Source organism: Opisthorchis viverrini, assembly GCF_000715545.1.
Source record: "Opisthorchis viverrini unplaced genomic scaffold opera_v5_362, whole genome shotgun sequence".
NCBI lineage: Eukaryota > Metazoa > Platyhelminthes > Trematoda > Opisthorchiida > Opisthorchiidae > Opisthorchis > Opisthorchis viverrini.
In genome coordinates, this window is record NW_008752013.1 from 294,990 (window position 1) to 317,492 (window position 22,503).

General features: G+C 44.9%; 1 protein-coding gene across 1 annotated transcript; it reads left to right on the top strand.

Moving 5' to 3' along the window:
• Positions 1–346: 346 nt before the first annotated feature.
• On the top strand, positions 347–22,068 carry T265_15117 (hypothetical protein; the record flags this gene model as incomplete). The annotated part of the gene is made up of 9 exons (XM_009176672.1): positions 347–382; positions 5,219–5,460; positions 6,886–7,055; positions 11,608–11,888; positions 14,422–14,671; positions 15,869–16,130; positions 18,501–19,309; positions 20,504–20,581; positions 21,610–22,068. Coding segments are annotated over 9 exons (2,418 nt in total), but the record flags the coding sequence as incomplete, so codon positions are not given.
• Between the last annotated feature and the right edge of the window lie 435 nt (positions 22,069–22,503).

Here is a 22,503-nt window from a genome sequence, read left to right on the forward strand (position 1 = left end):
TAACAGTAATCAATAGTCTCGGTGCCACCTATTCGATTAGTTGCCAAACGCTTTCGCATCAGTCGCCTGTGAACTTTCGGAACGCTAATCTGTACCGTTTGTAGCACTGGTTCAGTGAAATTATCGTGTGTCTACGTTTCATCTGGAAACACACACGCACACTCATATTCACAGGTTCAGATTATTTCGCTGTGTCCGTAACTAATCTGGTAGGGTAACTGGTCGCTTGTATGCTAAACTGCCGAACGCGTGATATGCTTGATTAGCGTCAATTCGAACAGCACAGGTAATATAAGGTGACTGCGAGACAAATTTGACCACACTTGGTGCCGAGAATGTTGGATAGCAGTCACACACTATTATTGATTCTTTTCTTATCCGGGTGAGTATTACTCGTATTTCCCTTAAATTATTATACTTATCGGGGTAGACCATAAAACAGCGTATGCATTACTCTATTCTGTACGGAAGTATCCAACAGGATGAGCGCATTGTAACCAACCACAAGTGTACTTTTTGGGTGAGAACTTTTCGGGATGAGGGGAAAAACTGTTAAGGTGGAGAGAACTAGGCGGAAAAAGACGGATAAAAGGACGCCAAAATTTCGATTTTGGATTACACTGCATGCTGAACAAGCGAGGAGCATTACATAGTTGTCTCAATGTTATTGAGAAACGACTGCCGTGTTCAGCCGTGACATAGAAAGTTTTGCAGAGGAACCGTGGGGCGAAAATGGCTTCTAATCCTCGTAGGAGTTGCTGATAAAGCAGAGTCTCATCTAGCCAGCTCGTATTCTGGCTCTCCAAGATAGTCAGGCAGTGCCTTAGAAGGAGCACATCTGGACTGGGGCAGCTGGGTGGATGAGCTCTGAATGGTCAGCTAAAGACTGTCATAGTGACTATGCTTGTCGGATCCAAACGTGTCATCTGCGTTGCACATCACATGCAGTAGGCCAATGAACACATGTGCAGTTATCGAATGGGCTTCTGAATTCACACGTTTTGGAGACCAGGGAGCACTTTTGTCGAACCGGTGTTTTGCAGTGCGAAAGAACAGTGACAACAATGGGCAAATTCCGGAGTGAAACCAATCCATTCGCCACACATCTGTGCCATCCTCATAGAGAATCATCACCAACGCCCATATCACGAAAATCCAGAGAACGTCAAGCCCGTGACCTCCCGCTGAGTAGTTTGAACAACGAGCGATTGATCAGCAGCGTCGTTATCTCTCACTCAGGTAGGATTTAGTGCCACTCATCCTTCAGTTTCGATATTCACATCACGCAGTCACACATGTTGACTGGTTCCTCCCCTGAGAACTCCTAAGATGTTGCTCTTTCTATGAGCTACTTATTGATTGAAGGTAGTATGAATAGATTTGCTAGTCTTCATCTGAGTTTCTCTACTCTCACTGAAGGAAATCTGCGCCGAAAAGCATACGTCGCGCAGTGATGACGATCCTTAACGAGACTGCAACAGATTTACAGCGCTTCTCGTTTCCTCAGAATAGATTGGTCTCACTTACAAGACGGAACCCTAACTGAGATTCACCAATACTCCTCACAGTTTTCTAGAAGGTAGGAAAGGATGTGGTATATATCGCAATGAGAACTCCAAGTAGACGAAAAACAGACAAGACAGGCCTACGGAGGGACGCGAACTCCCGTTTGGTGGTCAAGGCCTTTGAGATGTTAAGAAAATAGCAACATACGTCCCATCGACGAAGTCACATGAGGGACTCTAATGAGACATATCATCGGACATTCCATTAGACCGATGCGAGATGAATCAGCTGTTTATTTCAGTTGCGAAAGTAGGGCTCAGGTGATATGGTTTCGTTCCTCGACTCGTCTTATCATCCATGGCACTTGGCCTTCTCATTCCACCTAGAAAAGCGTGTTGTCTACGACTGGAAGACCTGTGGTCGAAGATGAGCATTTTGTGTGACATGGAGGACTGATTCATTCTGATTTCAGGAGCAAAAAGTGGCCCCACCGATGTTTTTCGGTTAATGCTTTTGGCGCAATGATTTAGCGATGATGTCAAACTTAGGCTGATGAGGGCAACTGAGCTTTTGACTCAGAAGTTTAATCGAGTACGGTTCCGCACAGATCTCTTGGTAGCATGTGACCGAACCACTCAAGGGTTACCAAATTCTACACGCTGATATGGTTTCTTCCTCGACTCGTCTTATCATCCATGGCACTTGGCCTTCTCATTCCACCTAGAAAAGCGTGTTGTCTACGACTGGAAGACCTGTGGTCGAAGATGAGCATTTTGTGTGACATGGAGGACTGACGCATTCTGATTTCAGGAGCAAAAAGTGGCCCCACCGATGTTTTTCGGTTAATGCTTTTGGCGCAATGATTTAGCGATGATGTCAAACTTAGGCTGATGAGGGCAACTGAGCTTTTGACTCAGAAGTTTAATCGAGTACGGTTCCGCACAGATCTCTTGGTAGCATGTGACCGAACCACTCAAGGGTTACCAAATTCTACACGCTGTTGTTAGATTTATGTGACCACGTTCCGCAGACCAGTAAAACTAGAGAGTGGTAGTGGTGTGGCGCCACGTCCACACAGAACCGGATGGTTTGCTCAGCGGAGGCGGTTTTGGCCGAGTGACGTTAACCAAACATGTGGGGGCAGAAACGCTGTGTACAATTCCTGCCAGCAGATTGGCCGACACGCAGAGATTAGATACACATGATTCATGCGTCACGGCGCTTCTCGCACTCTGAGGTAATACATGGCCTTGACGAATCTTATTTCCGGGGCCTGGTGCGTCGCTTGTGTACTTTGTTCTCAGTTTTTTTTAATATTTATTTTGATTGGCGTTCCTACATATTGGCAAAAGCCATTCGAAGGGATGTTGAAACGAACTGTTCTCTCATATCTCTGCCCTTAGACTACCTGTGCGATTTGCTCATCTAAGCTCTTTATTTATGCTCTCTGAAAGCCTGTCTTGTACCAGTAGCCGGATGGCTAGAACAAACCGTATAACAGCAACGGGTACACCATCTTCCTACAGATGGTAAATTTTGTACCTCAGAATGTGTTATATATGCTGATCCGCTAATATGCGGTATCTGACTGCTGACCCGCTCCAGTGCCTAGTAGCCGGCAAAAAAACTCACAGAAGGGAACACAACCGCTATATTCCGAACAGGCGAGTGTGAGAGCAAAAGTTACAACGGCTCCACGCCATTTAAAGGGGACTTTCTGACCATTCATCCAGCTGTCTGATAGGCGTTAGTGAACACCCCTCAACATCGACCATGCTCCTATGAAATGTCTGAACGCTGATTACATTCGGTCATGCTTCTGTAGCGTGCCTGAACACTCACTAGCTTTTGCTGAATTGATTGTATGATTGACTGGCCTGGATGCTTACTAGCTTTCCTACTGAGAATTTAGTGGAATTTTGGGATCTCAGTAGGTTCCGGGCGTTACCGTTGAACGTAAGACTGTCGGCGCGGATCGATCTAAAAAGGTTCCACAAGTCTTCTGGCGCGACCGGTACGGCGTCTAGAATTTAGTGGAATTTTGGGATCTCAGTAGGTTCCGGGCGTTACCGTTGAACGTAAGACTGTCGGCGCGGATCGATCTAAAAAGGTTCCACAAGTCTTCTGACGCGACCAGTACGGCGTCTCGGTTGCAACAATGGATGCGTTTTGGACGGCACATGTGATGCGGCGGTGCTTATCTTCGAGGATCAAAGGTTTCAATTAGTAGGTTGATGGCTGGTAATCGTTCTTGCGCTTCTGGGATTGCGCACTCAGTCAGCCGTAGTTTACTGACCTATCGCTTTCATATCAGTGGTCTCACTGGGACTCAGCATGTCAGTCAGCTGGGGTCAACTGAGTATCCGATCCCAAAAGTGATTGTAAAGCAGCGAGGTTTGACAAAAAGTGCAGGGTGGAAACCGGTAAGGCGCGAAAGTCTGACGACCGGTGCTACAGCACTCACCACGTGTTTTTTCTTAATGTCAAGAGTCGCTTGCCTCCCTAAACATTCCTACTTCATTCAGGAGTGCGAAGGCGGTCCCCGCCAGCTCCTGCACAGTCTGAATGTGGGGTTCCTAACCCGTCCTGTTCGAACGTAAGGCATCAACACACTTTCCACAACTATAGGGATAATGAACATTCAGGTGAAAATAACGACAATAATTTTCGCTCAGAGCAAAACTTGGTGGAAGCGCAGATCGGTTGACCAACAAGCTGCCCGGACCTGGAAACTGGAAACTGATGGTAATATGTCCAGTTACTCTAGACCCACTCGATGATGACTAAAGCACCAGTTTCCATGAAGCCTTTGAAATCCAACAATACTTTCGCTCATTCCATTCCTTCGTAAAATAAGGATCATCATAAATACACAGGCGGTTTAGTGCTTATGTGATATTGGTTAATATGAATGCTAAGTAGCAATCAGAAACTGTTTGAGAAGTGGCGAAATTAAGTGACGATTTTTCAGTTTTGTACAGCCCCCATATCATTCGTTTTTCCCTATTGGAACTCAGATACTTTGGCGAACTCGGGGCTCTAGTTTGAGAGCTACCGCTAACTGGATGCGTTGTGTTTGACAGAGTGATACATTTCGACAGGTTTTTTACTGCTGAATACCTTGATTACCACACCACTCACAGGGAGTGGTGTCAGCTTCCAAAGTATTCACAAGGTCGCTGAAAACTCTCGAACAGCTCACGACCAGTCTCGCCCCCTTGGGGCTCATCGGCGAGGCAAAATCCCCGAGTTCCCGTCGAACTTATGTTCTATTCGAATGTCAGAAACGGGATCCAGTTGATATCCCCGTTAGAACCACATTGGTACTTGAGCGAGCGTAATTAGCGTATTCTGAGATGAATTCTATATCATTACATCACAAAGACAGTTCAGTAACTAGAAACGGGATCCAGTTGAGATCCCCGTTAGAACCACATTGGTACTTGAGCGAGCGTAATTAGCGTATTCTGAGATGAATTCTATATCATTACATCACAAAGACAGTTCAGTAACTGAGGTTGACGCTTTATTTTTAGAAAGGTATCCTCCCTTGAGGTATGTTGCTCTTTGTTCCAATCTGTTAGAATGAATGGGTTTTTCTTATGACCCAGTCAGTTTGCTTCCCGCTCACCTCAGTTCACTGAACACTTAGTGTTATCTTCCCGTCAGTTTACAATTTGATTTCAACGTCACACGTGTATATTTTCCGCAGACCTCATATCCTTCATACACAATGCGCTCCCGCTGATCAAGAACTGAAGAAACTACCTCCCGTCCCTACCGAGGAACAGTGCAAATTGAAAGTTGGCGAACGGTTGTTACAAGTTCTACCCGGTGTTGGATGGGATAACTTGGTCAATGAAGAACGTGGTCCAACTATCGATCGGGATGTGTATTCACAGTGCCGTCGTTCATCCGACGGTAGATATGTTGTACCAGATGACATGGTGGTTGGTGAGTTGCATTCACTGAAACTGTCACCTTGTACGGACACATTTCAGCTTACCGAGAGTTAAGCCAATCGAACGTATTCCAGAGGAACAGTCGAACATATGTCGAACGTCCTTAATGTGGCGAGATGGCTTGGTGGCTGAAGCGCGAATTTACTGACTGAAAGGTCCGTGGTTCGAATCCGACCTCTGCCTCTCGGCTCTTCCTGTCTAGGCTAGGGCAACCTGGCAGTATCCCAGCCCTCGTGCTTCCATCTGGTGACATGCCATTTAGGCACCGGAAGGGTACTACAGCGGAACGATGTTCTACGATCTTGGTAACAAGACAAACTGCGCTAGGTGGCACCATCTTGAATGTTCTTTTCATAAACCGTAACTGTCACGAGTTTAACCAACATGTAAATCTAAACAGGTAGTTCAAAGCTCAAATCAAGCCGAAGAGTGCACACAAAGTACAATTAAGTCACTTGAATCATTCTCACCAATGTCATCACCATCAACATTGTTAGTATTACAAACGTATGTTTGTTTGAATAGCGTCTTACAGTGGAAAGAAGAAAGAAATGGGACAGAGAGGGGGAACAAGTCTACCACAAACACCTGAGATGCCTACATTTCCATCACTGAGACAATTTGGATAAAAACTGACAGCATCAACGCAACTGACATCGGTTAGCCACCATATCTTCAGGTGTCCTTAGTCAAGCACAGTCACTGAGACAATTTGGATAAAAATTGACAGCATCAAGGCAACTGACATCGGTTAGCCACCATATCGTTAGGTGTCCTCAGCCGAGCACATGAAGTGTCATGTGGACCGCATCGTAGAAGGTAAACAGCACCAGCAACTACAGAAAAAACTGTTCAGCCATAACACTGCTTCGGTGCCTAGCTGCCTTGCCACCAGAAGGAAGCACGAGGGCTAAGATACTGCCAGGTTGCCCAAGCCTAGATAGGGGAAGTCGAGAGGCAGAGGTCGGGTTCGAACCATGGATCTTCCGGTCAACGAATTCGAGCTCTAACCAGTTGAGCCATCTGCAGCTAGAGAACTCTTGGTGAAATCCTCCATTGACGTCTGCCACACCAAATTCAATCTGTGATCGTGAATTACAGCCACTTGAATCAGAGTAATAGTAACCGACGTTTAGGTATAATTCTTCTCAAAAGTTCAGCCTGTTTTGTTGGTAGATGGCTCATCAAATGATTGTCAAAGCTAGGCAAAGTTCAGATTAAATTCATTGCTCACTACGGTCTAAATTTTGGAAAATTCAAGAATTGGGCGCGCATCCTAATGTGGTGAGTTTCAGCAGACGAGTATAGATGATCAACATAAAATCTTGAAAGAACTTTCTGATTTTTAAGTTGATGAAAACTGATAGACCTGTGAGGACCTGACGATCAAACTTTCTTCTCCCCTAACTATCCTTAGAGCCCAAAAAATCTTCTGATTTGGACTTGAGTTCCGAAGTGTACGAATCCGGCAGTTCGTGCACCTCACTAACCGCGGCATCGATCAACTCTGCAATGGATGTCGGACTCTCTTACTACCAAATAAGTGGAGACTTCTCGTTCGAGAAAGAATCGATACGGCAACAATCGGTAAGCCAAGGCTGTTGCTTACGCCGTGCTTTTCAGTGGGTTTTATGATGTGACTTATCCATGGCTTGCTCCAAGTTTGCTTGAATATGCCGAAATGTTGTTCTTCTAGCTCAGCCTGCCAGTATGCGGAGGTTTTGAATTAGCCAAGCCTGAAGGACAATAAGATCAGTGGACGATGTACAATTACGTTCAATGACCTAAATACTGGCTATCTTAGACGGAGGGATAACTCCTGCAAGAATCAGCAACCATATAGTACGGTCAGCCCAGTCCGTATTGGTGGCTACGATTACAGCTCAAAGAGATTCAGTGTAGAAACAGTGTGTCCTATCTGGCACAGGCATTCACCTTCAGCTGGCATGTCAGCACAAGAGACATTGGGGTTTAAGTGGACTGTTAGGATATTTCACGCAAATAAATTTAACTACTTATGTGTTTGACGAGTAGCACATAAAATCCGACAAAATACCTTGCACAGAGCTCTCCAAGCAAGGTCCGCTGCAAATGATCTCTCGCTGAATTCCTACAGGATTCTCTATCTATGCCCCTGCTTGACATCGTGCTCGTCAAGTAATGATGCTTCTGGCCTCGTGAAACTCAACGAAATTTAACTCCAACAAAAACACAGTAAACCAAATTTCGCCGGTCACAGTACAAGTGAGAATTAGTGCAAGGATAACATGCATTCCTTTGAAAATCCAGTGAATCTAACTCAACATTCGTTGCCGATTTGCTGAAAATAGTTTCTGGTGGAACTCGGCAAGTTTTGGACGTCAAATCATATTACATTGGATAGCATTACGTCACAGTTTCCTCGCTCCCATGCCAGTTTTCGGTTCCACGACCTAGATGAGGGTCGTTAGGTGACAGTTACTTCTGATTCCAGTTGCATAAAGATTGAAGCAAACGACGTTTAAAGTTCTGGTGAAACCAGAGCATTAGCGATTGATTTTTGAGGTCAAGGTAGATTTCTGTTACTCTTAAAATGTCCCCGTGTGACCATGTGAGGTACTGTACCTAATGAGGTAGCCCAATCCTGTGCTTCACAACATGGCATTATAAATGTGGCCGTGGAGACACCTGCACCTAAAGTGAGATCTCACACCCGTTTTTAACTGGCCATTGGGGTAATCCAAGAGGTGAGTAGCCATTTGTCTAAATAAGACAATATTTAACGGAACGCCTCTCCAGCAACTTCAGGAGAATATTTTCCAAGCGCACCTGAGGACAGAAAACGTTACGAACCAAAGATAAAAATTTTCTATCTGGAAGAAGGGAACCCCAACATCCCGAGGAAGAAAGCGGTAGAAATTTTTGTTCCAGCTGGCAAATTATTTTTAAATTAGCACCCGTTCTGTCGTGTCAACCGGAAGTGTGGTGCATTTGAGAGCGCTGGTCGCCAGCAATATCTGGAACCGGGCTGTCCACAAATCCACCGACGTTCCACTCACGTTCGGACAAAAAAGCCTCTATCTGGGATCACGACATGTGACCTAAGTTTACTAGTTCCTCGCTGCTTTCAGCAATGATGAGGACTTAATCCGCACCTTTCAAAAACTAACATTTACTCCTGGCACAACTGCCAACAAGATTGGTTTTGCAGTGAAAACAAAAACAAAATTGGCGAAGTACATACATTTGCAAACAAATTTGGTTTTGCAAGAGACTCACCTGGAACCCAGCTGAATCCCTCGTTTGTACTCTCTCCTGTACTGGATCTACTGGGATATTTGAAATACAGGGTTCTCTTGTTTACGGGTTTGCCCACGGAAAGTGCCAATGTATCTTATTCGATTCGGTATATGTGCAGTAAATTAGCGTCAGTGAATTTGTCTTCTGTTCAGGTCCCCCGGTGAAACTCACTGTTGGATTTTCTGAGTTCGCACGATAATTATTCTGGTTTTCTAATTTTGTTTGAAGCACCTCTTGTGGACCTACAAACGAATATTCGATATAATTTATGCTAGATGGATGTCAGTGGTTTGTCTGGCGTCAGGAATTTGGCACCTTGTTGAATAAAAATTCCCACGGACGAAGGAGACGCATCTTGTCCGCACACTGCCTTCTTTTATCCCATCCTTTTCAGACTTACTTGCATTAATCCATACGATAGTGTCCAGAATATGTATGTGGTAATTAATTCGTTTTTGGCGGGTGAGATTTCACTGACCTTATAAGTAGTTTTCCGTCAAGAAAATAGACTGCGACAACTCGACTGTTTTACAAACTGGTCCAGTGCATTCGAATGAAGAACACGGTTAATGACAGTTTCAGCTGGGATTCGGTCAAGCTTCTTGTTGAAACCAAATTAATTTTCAGTTCGCGAACTGCGTCCAATTTGGGTTGAAATAGAACGGAAGGTCGACGGCAACTGGGGGACGGGACCTACCTCGAAGAAGAATGAAACCGGCCGTGGGGTGTCACTGTGTCCTCAGCAACCACATAAGTAGCATGTCGTCTTCAGATCGCATCTATTATGGTTATCAAAACGCTCAAGCACATCACCTGTCGGCAAAAAGTTGAAGAACGATAGCCTAGTTTAACTGTTTTCATTACACAAGTGTCCAAAGGCTTCAGGCATAAAATTGTGTCTGAGGGTGGGGGTGGAGTTGAGGAATTAGCTTTACGTCGGCAATTAGTCGAACGATAATTCTAAGGACAGCCCGATCTTCAAATTTCATTGTAACATCTAGTTGTCAAATTCACGGAGCCATTGCTTGAAATTCAGATTTGTTGACAAGCCTTCCTGTTGAATTCGTAGATTTAAGTGCTCGAGCTGCTGGCTCCTGTCGATCATCGCAGACATCTCCTTCCCCCCCCCCCACCTACTATGTACTGTAGCGTCGAAGAGCCTTTATGGGTCATCTAGAAAACTTTCTACGGTTACCCCTGTCAACCTTTATGACCAAACAGTGCTTTTGATGGTTCTTGTTGGACGATGCTGCCTCATCCGCGTTGATAATATTGACAGATGGATAGAATTCCGTCAACCATCGCAGGTGGGCTCTTCAACATTTGGTGGTAGCTGAGCGGAACACCATCAACCTCTCCACTTCACCACCTTTGAAATTTGATCATTGCCACCAGTAAGTGCGGCTCATACTTTCCAGGAAAAGTGACCTCTATTCGAACAGGAATCCATGAGGCTGTTGGTTTCTGACAGTATGTATCTCTGATAAAACTGGTCGTGCCGTGTAAGTACTGCATATAAAATGAGTAGTGTTGGCGTGAGATAACGGACCAGGAGAACCACTGAACCTACTCAGAGATTCGAATCACCCGCTATGAACAGAGAAAACATGTTGAGTCTTCAAACTTTGATACATTTCTCACGTTAGGTTGGACCGCTTGTTTCATATCCTGGGGGAGATACAAAAATTAAATCTGATCCGTCTCCTTAGCCGTGAATGACGGAAATTCTGGTGTGCCTCTTCCGCTCCAATAAATCCCTTTGGACAGAGTCTATGTTCACGAGACAAGTGGAGTATTTAACCTTCATGCAGCTAGATATTTTGTTGGGAAATTTCGAGAATGTTGGGCGCAAACGTGTGAGCGCAGCGGGTAGTCACGTGCCGACGTGGTGCTTGAATGTAGGGGAACCCAAAACACGAATTTCCAATCCCAGTCCCTGTCGGGAATAAGGGAATCCCTTTGTTGGGAGTTTGGAGTGGGTTCTTAAGAACCAAATATCACGAGAACAGCGTGAAGTTGACATAATACACTACTCATGAGGTTGCTGAAAATTCTTTGACAGCCCATCATCATAAACGAGAGATTCAGCTGGCTTCAGGTGAGTGTCCCGCAAAACCAAATTGATTTGCAAATTAGTGTAATATGCTAGAGTGAAGTGGTCATAATCTGAGGGTCTCTTGGAGGTCTATTGGGGGCGGGTCTACTTGGCAAATTCTTTTGTTCTCTGTGAGCAACTGCTTGTGTTTGCACACACACGTCACTCTCTGGATCAATAGTTCTGACCATCTTGATACCTCAGTAGTACCGATTTGTATTGTTGAAATTTCACTGTCCGCTGGTATCACAAGGGATTTTGAAGACGGGAAATCTTGAGTAAAATGTTACTGGCATTCAGCGGCGAGACAGCCCAAGTAGTTAAAGCGCGAATTTGCTGACCGGAAGGTTCATGGTTCGAACCCGATCTCTGTCTCTCGACTTCCCCAGTCTAGGCTTGGGCAACCTGGCAGTGTCCCAGCTCTCGTGCAACCTTCGGGTGGCGTGGCAGTTAGGCACCTGAAGGGTGCTACAACTGAGTGTTTCTTTCTTTCGCCTTCTACTGGCCTAAATCTATTTCGTCGGCTGTCTCTTCGGTGAGCTGTTTTGAAACTCCTCTACAAAGGAACAAGCACTTAGTCCAGTTCATATTTGGTGACTGTTTTTTTCTCGAAAACTCTACTCAGGTATATATGCCAGTCCGTGGGTTCCGTTGAGTTCCTTTCACATGTATGTGTGTGTGACCGCGTTGATTTATGTCAGTTGGTTGCTATGCCGTGACTACTTGTTTGACCATCTCGACATACGATTACAACTCATCTTTTAGTCGATCAGCAAGGGTCTCATCGTCCGGACACAACTTCGCCACAAGCGATACACCGTCCGTCTGTTGCCCGATTCTACGCCACATCCTCGGTTCCGCAATCGCCTGTTGGATATTGCAGCACATCTACGTCGGGGAAATGTTACGATAAAGACGATCGATGATTTTGATAAAGGAGGCATCGAGCCAACCAGCCGAAGTGGGGTGATGCCATCTGCTGGGGCTGAGATTTTGGCTATCGAAGAAGCCATGTCGGCCTTTCATTTGGCCGATCTACTCGTCAGGTATGTCATCAGTGACCCAGTAGTACGATTTCTGCAGTCTTCTAGCTAAAACAAGCATTGTACAAAAACCTGTCTTATGCTTGCGTACAAAGTCCTCTGACAATTGGTTGAAGTACTGAACTACCGAAAACCAAATTGACGCTACTTTGTGTTTCGTCTAAGACTTGTGTGGCGAGAAATGATCGGTCGATTCAAGCCTAAGAACTGTTCGCATTATCGGATCAGAAAGTTTCGCCCAATCGCACTATTTGTGGGTTCTTTAACAAGTTGGGACGATCCAGCTGATTGCCCATACTTATATTTGTATGCGTAAGATCAGGTGAATACGTCGGTTTGAGTGTCCAGTACATAAGAGAATGACAGGTTGCGACAGATATACACACACGCAAATCAATTTGGTTTTCACGGGAGACTCAAGTGAATCTCTCGTTTATGATGTTCTACAAATGAATGTGCTGCATACAGGCCGCCTCATGTTTCAGTTGGCACGATATTCGAGATATTGCAGTACATTTTCGTCAAGGGAACTACTCACAAGGTTGCTGAAAGCTCTTCGACAGCCCACGACATGTTTCGCCCCTCTTGGGGCCTATCAGGTAGGCTCAGTTCCATATTGCACGACATTCGACCTATACACACATCTGCATACACCCTGAGCCCAGGTGAACCTTTAGTTTACGATGTTCTTCAACTGAATGTACTGACTGTTTTAAGATTCTTCTGATACGACGGGCCCAACCGATCGTAGGCTGTCGAAGAGTTATGAGGAATCTTCTCACTAGTGTGTTATGTCTGTACAATGTGTTGCCATATCTCGAATATTAAACCAACTTCAACATGAGGTGGCCTGGTCCAGCACATTCGGTTGCTCAGGAAAATCCTAAACGAGAGATTCGGCTGGGTTTCAGGTAAGCGTCACGTCAAAACCTAATTGCTACGCAAATGAGTGTATTTCTCGAAAACAGTGCAATTTGTGTTCAAGTAGATCATAAGGTTGACGGAAACTCCGGGGACTCGCCTACCTAATGAGCCCCAAGAAGAGCGAAACCAGTTGTGGACTGTCGACGTGTTTTCAGCAACCCAATGAGTAGCGTGTTACATTTATGCAAAATATTGCGATATCTCGAATAGCGTACCAACTGAAGTATGAAACAGCCTGGTGCAGCACATTCAGTTGAAGAAAAACGTCACAAACGAAAGTACGACCTGCGTTTTAGGCGAATCTCCCGTAATAAAAAACAAAGTGGTGTGTAGATGAGTGTATTAGTGATAATCATTTAAAAGTATTGATGATATTTTCAGTAAGGACACGTTTAGGTTTTGTCATGCCCAGTGCCGGGGATGCATGACCACTTTGGGTGTCTTTTGATTCAAACCTATATTAGCTTATGAGTAATAAACCTAACTAATGAACTAACTAATGAACGAAGTTCACAGTAGGGCAGGGTCACCGTTTGAATTCCCGTCAGTTACATGATTTGGAACAGTGGCGAATTTGAAACAGCCTCACCTGGCTTTTCAGCCCACCTGATCTTCAATAACTTTGCGAAATCCTTCTTTCGTACAAGAGTGAGGTGTCCCTACAGTTCCGTACTCTATGGGGTCAATAAAGGGATTAGGACAAAGAGGATGTGAAATTTGTACTTTAAGTTTTTATTGAAGAGGGTGGAATTGGAACATGTCATTAATAATTTGCATGAAAACGTCCGTTTTTCGGTACCTTTGCCTCCAAACGAACTCGCACAAGTAGCTGTCCACTAAAAATCGTTGCGTACCGCATTGGCGATTATTCTGCATCTTGATGGCGAGATATTAGCGTTTTATCGATTTCGACGTGTAGACCTGAGTCACCGATAACTGGTGGAGTCTGCAAAAGCGGCCAGGTGCAAACTTCGCGAAGTAAGTTCTTCCAGTCAACAGCGGTCTTGTGGCTAATATATAGTTCCTCGGAGCAGAATTTGATTTTTGCCAAATTTTCGGACCAGCAATAAATGAGTAGAATTACTGTCCTAAACTACTTCCGAGACCGCTCTAGCCAAGTTTCTTTCCGAAGATCGATTTCTTACCGACACTGTCAGGCATTATACCTTCACCTGTCAGAAACAGTTGAAAGTGTTATTTGGTGGCCATTGTTGCATAAACGTCGCTGATGGATCACTTCGTGGCTTTGCAAAAAACGTATTGCCGTCTCCTTGTCATGAACGAGAGTTGAAAGCGTCCGAAAGTTCATTTAAGGTTTTACGTCCAAACGTAGAAAATGCCAGCACAAAATGAGCCAAGGTGCGGATAAGGAATTGTTTTTTATCAAAAATAGGTCAAGGTTGTGCGCGTACATTAAATTGAAGCTGGCAAAAATTAGCAGGGCTTAATTTTCCGCACATGTACTTTTTGTGTTAGTGGCAGGTCTTACCTGGAAAAGATCCCCATAAACATGTACTTTTACCTGCTTTTTCCGTTATCAAACAAGAAATGCTGTTTTTAAGAAATAGTTCATGTTATCAGATTTTCTGCAAACAGAATGTGGACATTAAAGCCGCCCACCTTCATTAATCTTCACTCATTTCTGGCTCCTTTTTGCTCTGCTTCTGTACAGGGACTATGGGACCCACAGCCTTATATCTGTCGACGCTGGGGGTATTCTAGTCAAAACAGATACACTGGACGAAAACTCTCAATCGTACACTAAGGCCGAAAGAGAAAAACTCGCATCGCACGCATCTGCTTCCTTTGCCAGTCTGCTGAAGGTTTCGATCGGCGGATCATTTACGAGTAATGAGTCGGTGGTACGTTTATCGTTCGTCTCGTAATTCTGCTATTTAGCACAGACTTACGTTGAACAGATGGTCTTCGCTCTATTGACAACTAACAGGTGGGATGGCAAGACTGATCCATTTTTGAAAATGCAGACTTCATTTTACTGAGTGTATGGTCTAATTCTTATTTAGCTGTTTGCTGGTTGTAGACTGGCTAGCAATACAGCAAGTCAAAAACCACCACGACACTTCCTGTTGCAGGCATAGATTAGGTGTCGATAGACAGAAGTGATCGATCGTCAAGCCGAAGTCCGTGAGTCAGCTGATCTTGGTTTAATTTTCCCCCGTTAGTTTTGATTGGACAGATGCACAAGGACGAAATGGACGCATGAGACCACCATAACCACTGAACGAATCAGCAGCTTCGCTTTGGCGCTCTAGCTACAAGCTAGACCATGTACATTCCGGTTGCAAAATGAAGGCTTTTAAGTAATTTTTACTGTCCTCTGCTTTAGTGGTTTGATTTCACCTTTGGAAACACTTTTTCACTGAATGTGTTTGCTAATGAATCGATTCTCTCGCCTGTTTAACAAAGAGGCGCTTTGTAGGCTATGGAAAATACTCACCCACATCACTCTCGTTTGAACAGTCGTTCAGCTGTCCTGGTACAAGTAGCATCTTGAGTCCATATCACAGGGGGTGATGTGGATGTGAATTCTTTAGATTCTCGACCACCTACAACTAAGGAAAAGTTGTCCAGCCGGTTTGAGACGTCTTTTTCGTTACCTGATTGGCTAGTCCCCACGGGCTTTTCGATCGATCAACACAACCAGGACATCTGCCGGATCGTCGTTCGCATCGTCCGGCCAACCAATCACATCGTTCAAGCGAGAACGCACTCGCTTGTTCACACGTGATGATTCAGGCGCGCAGTAGAACATTTGAGGTACGTTTGCCTCGCATGTCAGATGCCCGCAATTCAAATCCCGGCACCGTCATGGGTGTGCACAGCTGATGAGCTCCAATAAGAGCGAAAGTCGAATCCAGTGCTTCCCCACCTTTGGTATGAACTCTCAAGAATAACTGCTCCAGGATGAACGCAGGACTACTCAAACGAGTGATTTGAACACGAACTCTACAGATTTTGAAATTGCACCCAATTAGTATGAATGAAGTATGAAACGTACCAATGAATTCCTCTGATATTGTTTCACAATGGTCATTCAGGCGGCAAATTACGGTCGAAAAGTCACTCACAGTCGCGTGACTAGTTACGGTGGCCCAATTTTCCAGGCCAACGATCTAAATCTTTCCAAGTGGGAAAGTGGCCTAGACGATGAATTGGTCGTTATCGATCGGAGTGGTGTGCCCATCTATGAATTGATCAGTTCACGGAGCTTGCCAGAGTTGGATGAAGAGATGATTGGTCGATTGACAAAGACCATCAGATCAGCTATCACAAGATACTACACCGCGAATGCGGTGATTGGTAAGTCCCCGTGCTTCGAGTGATTAAACACGTTGTGAGAGATAACGGTGAGGTCTAGATATATTTTTAAGTTTAAGTGACGCCTGCTTTTCTACGTCTGACTACTTACTGGTGTCTGTTGATTCTTTTGGCGAGTTCTAGATAAACTGAGGTGTGCCAATTCAGAAATCTTCAGGAAGTGATATACAACCAGCACTGTCTACAGAAGCTGAGACAATTCGATCCAATATAGATTCAGAACTCCTTGGTGTGGGGATGTTGCTGACACACCGTTTGTCGTTTATTTAAGCAAATCCACTGTTGCACTAGAACAGGTGCATAACTTGGTCCTTCTATGTGCTTCGAGGCTTCTGTACTTGAAATAAGCTAGCATTCCGTACCTCTGTCGACAGTCAACTGAATCTGTCAAGCCAATAAGTAGCAACAATGCCCTCATTTGCAAACAAATTTGGGTTCGCAGGAGAGTCTTCTGGATCCCTCGTCTATGATGCCTCCAGGCAACTGAAACATCACTGACGTGAGATTCAGCTGGGTTCCAAGTAAGTCTCTCGCAAAACCGAATTTGTTTGCAAATATTTCGCTAATTTCGTGCAATTTGGTTTCATGTAGAACGCAATGTTGACGGAAACTCGGGGACTGCGCCTACCTGACGAGCCCCAAGAAGGGCGAAGCTGTTCATAGGTTGCCGAAGAATTTTCAGCAACCTTATGAGTAGTGTATTACGTCTTAGCAGCAGTGCCATTTCAAAAATTCATGTATCCAATGTTATAACATCTAGTAGCTTCATCGTGATATAAGCCAAAACCAAGTTGAGAGCTCAGCTGTCCATTCTGGCTCAAAAGATCGAGGGTTTGACCAGCGTTTTCCACCGATAACTTAAAACTTTCAGTGTGCCTTCCGTATTATACTACTTTAGAGTCGTAGTGATCAGTTGATCTCGGCGGAATATTATTCGGGATTCTACTCGGAGTTTAACACACCATTGGAAACCATCTATGGGTCACGTATAGTATGCACAAATAGGTTGGTTTGAGAAAGTTTCAAGCAGTTACTTTATCCACGATCCCACGAATAGTTCACGAACAGCCTATGAACGTTCTCGCTTCCCATAAGCAACTACTAGCACATCTCTCAATGAGTAGTGTGCGGGAATTCGGGAATTTTCATTTGAGATTTCCACCTGTGAGTGAAATCAATCTATGCTGAAAATCGGAGAAGCAATGTACAATTCTTTTATCCTTATTGTGAATCATCATGTAGTAGCGGTATTTTTCTCAGCTTAATTCTTGGTCTGAGCCTCCCAAGCTAGCGTTCACGTCAAAACAACCACCAAGGGTGCACAAGGTATATTAGCGCCCAAAACGACGTGAGAAACAGTTGTACAACGCTTCAAATATACGGCGTAGGTGGTTATAACTTTCTGGAAATTCTGATGCGTTCTGGATGCGACATTGGCGACCGGCATCCGGCCAATACTGGCTGTTGGGTCCAGACTTTCGACCAATCAGGTATCGCCTTGATGCCGGACCGGCAAGCTTCCCGAATTCTTGGCCAATCTTGCGTGAGATGAACTTCTCGGCCGTGGCAGCACCTGAGTGCAAGCGGTAAGGAGGGATCCGTGTGGAATTCCGCCTAACACATCAGGAGTGTGTATTTCTAGAATTTCGAGGGAGATTCGAACCCGTGACCTCTCGGCTGGTTGTTTGAATACCAGACCATTCCACCATTGACCAGTGATGTGGTTAACCCTCAGTTGGGGGAATAGGTGGCGCTAACTGCGAGTTAATCAGATTGCTTGTCACCTGGTTCCGGCCAAAGAGTTATTACTCATACCACCAGCCTGAAAGCTGCTGATTCAAAACGTCAAGCTGATTTGATTTTGATGTCAAAGTATTCCTCCAGTGTGACATACTGTTTGCCATAGAAGAGAATGTTGATAGGTCAGGTAGCGTAGATGGTTGTTGGTTTGTTCATTGAACAAACGTCTCATCACTACTCGAGGTGAACATCTTCAGTGCGTTGTTACGGAGTGTGGTACCGATCGGTCGGCGGTCATGCCGACCGCAACCATCGACAATCACAAACACAAGCACAAACGCTTACCCATGGGTACGCTCCCTAACAACGCAGTGATGATGTCACCTCGATTGGTGATGAAAAGTCCTCAAGCTCAGCAAATGATCCAACGACAGTGATATACTGTGTCCACTAGGAATTTTTAGATGATAGTCAGATGCCAGAGTAATGTTGCCTAATGTCAGTCTGATGCACATGGTACCCTTGTGTTATTTTATTTGGATGCCACTGTCCTGGGAGACTCTGATCTGCCAATCGATGGAGTTCACCTTCACTTTGTTATTTTTTCCACAGGATGCATGGATCCTTCGTCTGCTTACTACGATGCCGATGCCAATGTGGACTCTGCCGAATGTCGAGGGGAAACTGCAACGATAAGTGAGTCCGCGCGACTTCCCCTTGGAGGCGTGTATCAGAAATGTCAAGGACCAGCGGAACTTTGTGAAACGTTGGCTGTTAAAAATGCAGCAACCGGGGATTTCACTTGCCCTACCGGTTATCTATCTGTCCAATTGCTTCCACCCCAAGTACGCACTTGCACGAACCACTGTGAGCGCTCAGTGTGGCATGGAGCTGCCTGTCAACAGGAATGTGCCACAACAGAATTGCACTGGTGTTCGCTAGATCCCACCGTTCCCGAACCTCCAGTGGCCGATGGCAACATTGGTTTTATATTTGGTGGTCTCTACACGGATAAGGAACCTAATCCACTGACACAGCAATATTCGTGTCCAGAATACAGTTGGCCAGTGGCTGTCGGTCGTCGTATGCGGATATGCCTATCTAGCGATCGAGAACTGAGTGGGAAACACGCCATGCTCTTCGGCGGCTTCTACAGTTGTCGGTTTGGCAACCCACTCGTGTCCTATTTGGAACAAAACGCGACCAATCCAAAACAGCGGAGTGCAGTGACCAAGCCTTTCAATCGTACCATACTGTTAAATGTTGTAGAGCCTGTGAACAAACTGGCACGTAGTTCACTCGATATTCCAAATGACCAGGTCCCTTTGGATGACTACAGTTCGCTGTTCGCTTCTATCTGGCCAAAACGTTGCCCGTCTGGCTACACGACTCATTTGGCTTCCATGGAGGACACCTGCCAGGTAAGAGAGATTTCCAGGTTACCAACTGATTGAACTAATCCTTTGAATTCGCTAAAATGCCCTTTTTACAGGGTAACGCGCCAATTCAAAAATCCCACCTCTCCACGGATTAAAAAACTCATTATCTGTACCAGCGGTCAGTATTGCTGCCCCAAGAAAGAATGTCCTAGTAAAGAGTGGAACTGAAAGGTGAAGGTGGGGATTTAGGAAAAAACACGCAAGAACACAGTGCTCGGATCTTGGTAGAATAGCGGGGTAAACGCATCTGTCGACCAAATCGAAGGAAGGCACCATTGGTTGGATTGGCCCAACAACCTGTGTGTGAATCACTCGAAATGACTCCAGCAGATACTCTAGCTGGCCATTCAAACCGGAGAGTGACAACACGCTAGCCTCTAGGAGGGCAAACGTAAACGTTCTCGGCCCTTCTTTATTAAAAATGATCTACCTGTAATCTGTCCAACCAGTAAGTACGCCTGCAGAAATGTGCCAATACAAAGTATTTTTAGGTGTTCCCGGACAAACTCGGCTCGGATTTTGTTAAAAGGCTTGAGCGCCATGTGGTGTATAGTATGGATTTTCTTAAATTTATAATCCAATATTTCCGTTGCTTTAGTCACCCTTTTCCAAGGAATTCTACAACCTATCGACTTTAAGAGAGTTCCTATTAGGAGATCCAGCTCCGAACGTAATGGAACTATATAACAGCCAATAGAATAACCGTTTTTGTTGAGACAGATTTCATTGGTTGTTCTCCAATCGTCCTTGACAGATGAGTTGTATTCTTAGTATCACTTTGTTGACCCGCTTTTACGCGACAGTGATCAATAGATCAACCGGTTCACACGTTCATTGACTTTTCTGGTTTGGCCAAGCGCACCAGGCTATCAATCGGCTATCCAGACCGGGGTTCACGGGCAATAAGAAGCATCAAGGAGACTGTGGTCCACAACGGTCCCAATGCACAATATTTCTCTTGGTGCCCAAAAAACGATATTTTTACTATTTAGACGTCAGAAAATTGTGTCCTGCAAAAACAACTGAATACACTTGAAAACATGGAGTTTTTTAAAGTAAAAACAGCGTCTCGGTTGCTGAATGACGCCGCCTGTCCGTTGATTTCCTACTAACTCAAAAACTGTCACTGCATCATTTAATGTGCTAGAGGACTCATTGATTTTTTTGCCTTTACAGGTCAATTTCTGCGTACCAGCCAACACAATCAAAATAAAGAAAAAGCGTTATCTGAAACGTCCTCCATTCGTTGCCCCCGTGAGTTTCAACTTTTGATGGATGTGTTCCAGTAACGAAGTTTTGCTTATTACACAGATGTAGTAGACTACTGATTTGATGTTGTAATACGTTCACCTTGCACGTCAACAGACAACCGGGTTTGAAACTTCGGTACGGACAAGGATATGCACTTCTGAAGAGCGAAACTCAGGTCCAGTGATTGTCCCCGTTTGGCGTAGACTCACCACAATCATTTCACCAGGACAGAAGGAGGACTGTGCGAACGACAGTGACGTGAACGCGAATTCTATGAATATCGCAAACACTGAAGGCAATGAAGCGGCGTCACTAATGATCTGGTATCGCTTTGTCGGAAATAGCGGTTCAGCTGAGTATTGCGCCAAAACGGACGATTGTTAATCAACAAGAGTGGCTGAACTGTGCATGGTTATCCGGTCATATCAGAGCTGACTCACCCCGGGAGATTCTTCCAGTAAAAAAACTAACCAAATGAGACAATGCCTCTCTAACTCGTACTGGTCTGTGTGCTCTCATGACCGAGAATTCCTTCCGAAAACACACTGAGTCACCCCATGGAATCACGTGATCGAACAGCCTACGCATGACCAATCAGAGCGAGGTTGCTCGTGTGCCTACGTCTTTGCCGTTTGGACTACACTACAAAGCCCTGTCAGAAAACTCCTGCTGGATCGAATCCTAGTAAAAAATTTTCCAAAGGAGACAGCTCTGAAATAGCCTTTCATGACAAAACTGACGTTTCTTATTTGAATAGAATAGAAATTCAATATCACTTATTAAGGAATTGGTCCAATATAAGTGAACCGAGTTACAATGCAGATACACGTTTCACGAAATGGAATAGTACAGCTAGACCGACAGCAATCGAATTTGGTGAGAACAAAGTTATTTGCACTGATCCCGTACAAACATGTTTTCACTTACCGCATCTGCCTATACTTCAGTCAGTAATTTAGATCAAATTCAAGCTTTGTCGAACCAGCCGTGATGTTTCCACCACAAATTATGTTTTTTTTTGTACTTTTCAGCCCACACTCTACTCCTCAGCGGGTTCTGCCTGGGCACCAGACTCTCTACTAGACCCGCCTTCTTCAATGGCTGGTTCCAAGGGGGAAACACTGGAACGCGTGGATGGCACGTGGACGAGAAGTGGTGCAATCGGACTACCGGATTTCAACAAGGACAGCAAGTGGCTTAGACAAGTCAACGTTATCCTCGGAAGCATCCTCGCGATCTTTGCTGCTGCAGTGATTGTCGTCGGAGTGTTTCTGGTGTTGGTGTGCCGACGACGTGGATTTTACGCGGTCCCTACCAATTAGTTCACGGGCTCTGTTTGAGTAAGGTGAAACAAACTGTACTTTTCAAGAAAGCCGAAATCTCAAGACAGGTATTCTAACTGGACGGCGTATTTTAATACCTTTTGAAGCTTATTCGGCAACTTTGTAAATCTTGATCACTGTAACTTGTGCAGATTGGTGCTTTAATTTGCTCTGCCTTTTAAAATTTGTTTTTGAAAACGTGCAGTTCTGCATCCGGTGTGTAGTCGGCACAAGTAATGCAAAAAGCTCAATCACTTGAATGAGTCAAGCCTCTCCGCAATATACACCCACTTATATAACAAAATGACTTTAAGAGGATAAGTTCCTCGTTTACACTATTCTGCACACTGCACAAAGGCCGTCTCATGTTTCAGTGGGTACGATATTCGAGATATCGCTGTATATTCTGATGCAGGAAACTACTTATAAGGTTGCTGAAATCGCACCGATAACCCACGACGATTTCGCTCTTGCTATTTGGGATCATCCGGTAGGTGTATTCGCTAAGGTTTCCGTCAACCTGGCGCTCTACCTGGATACGAAATTACTCGTGACTAACGAAGTACACTCATCTGAAATTACTCTGGTGTTAACCAGGGAATC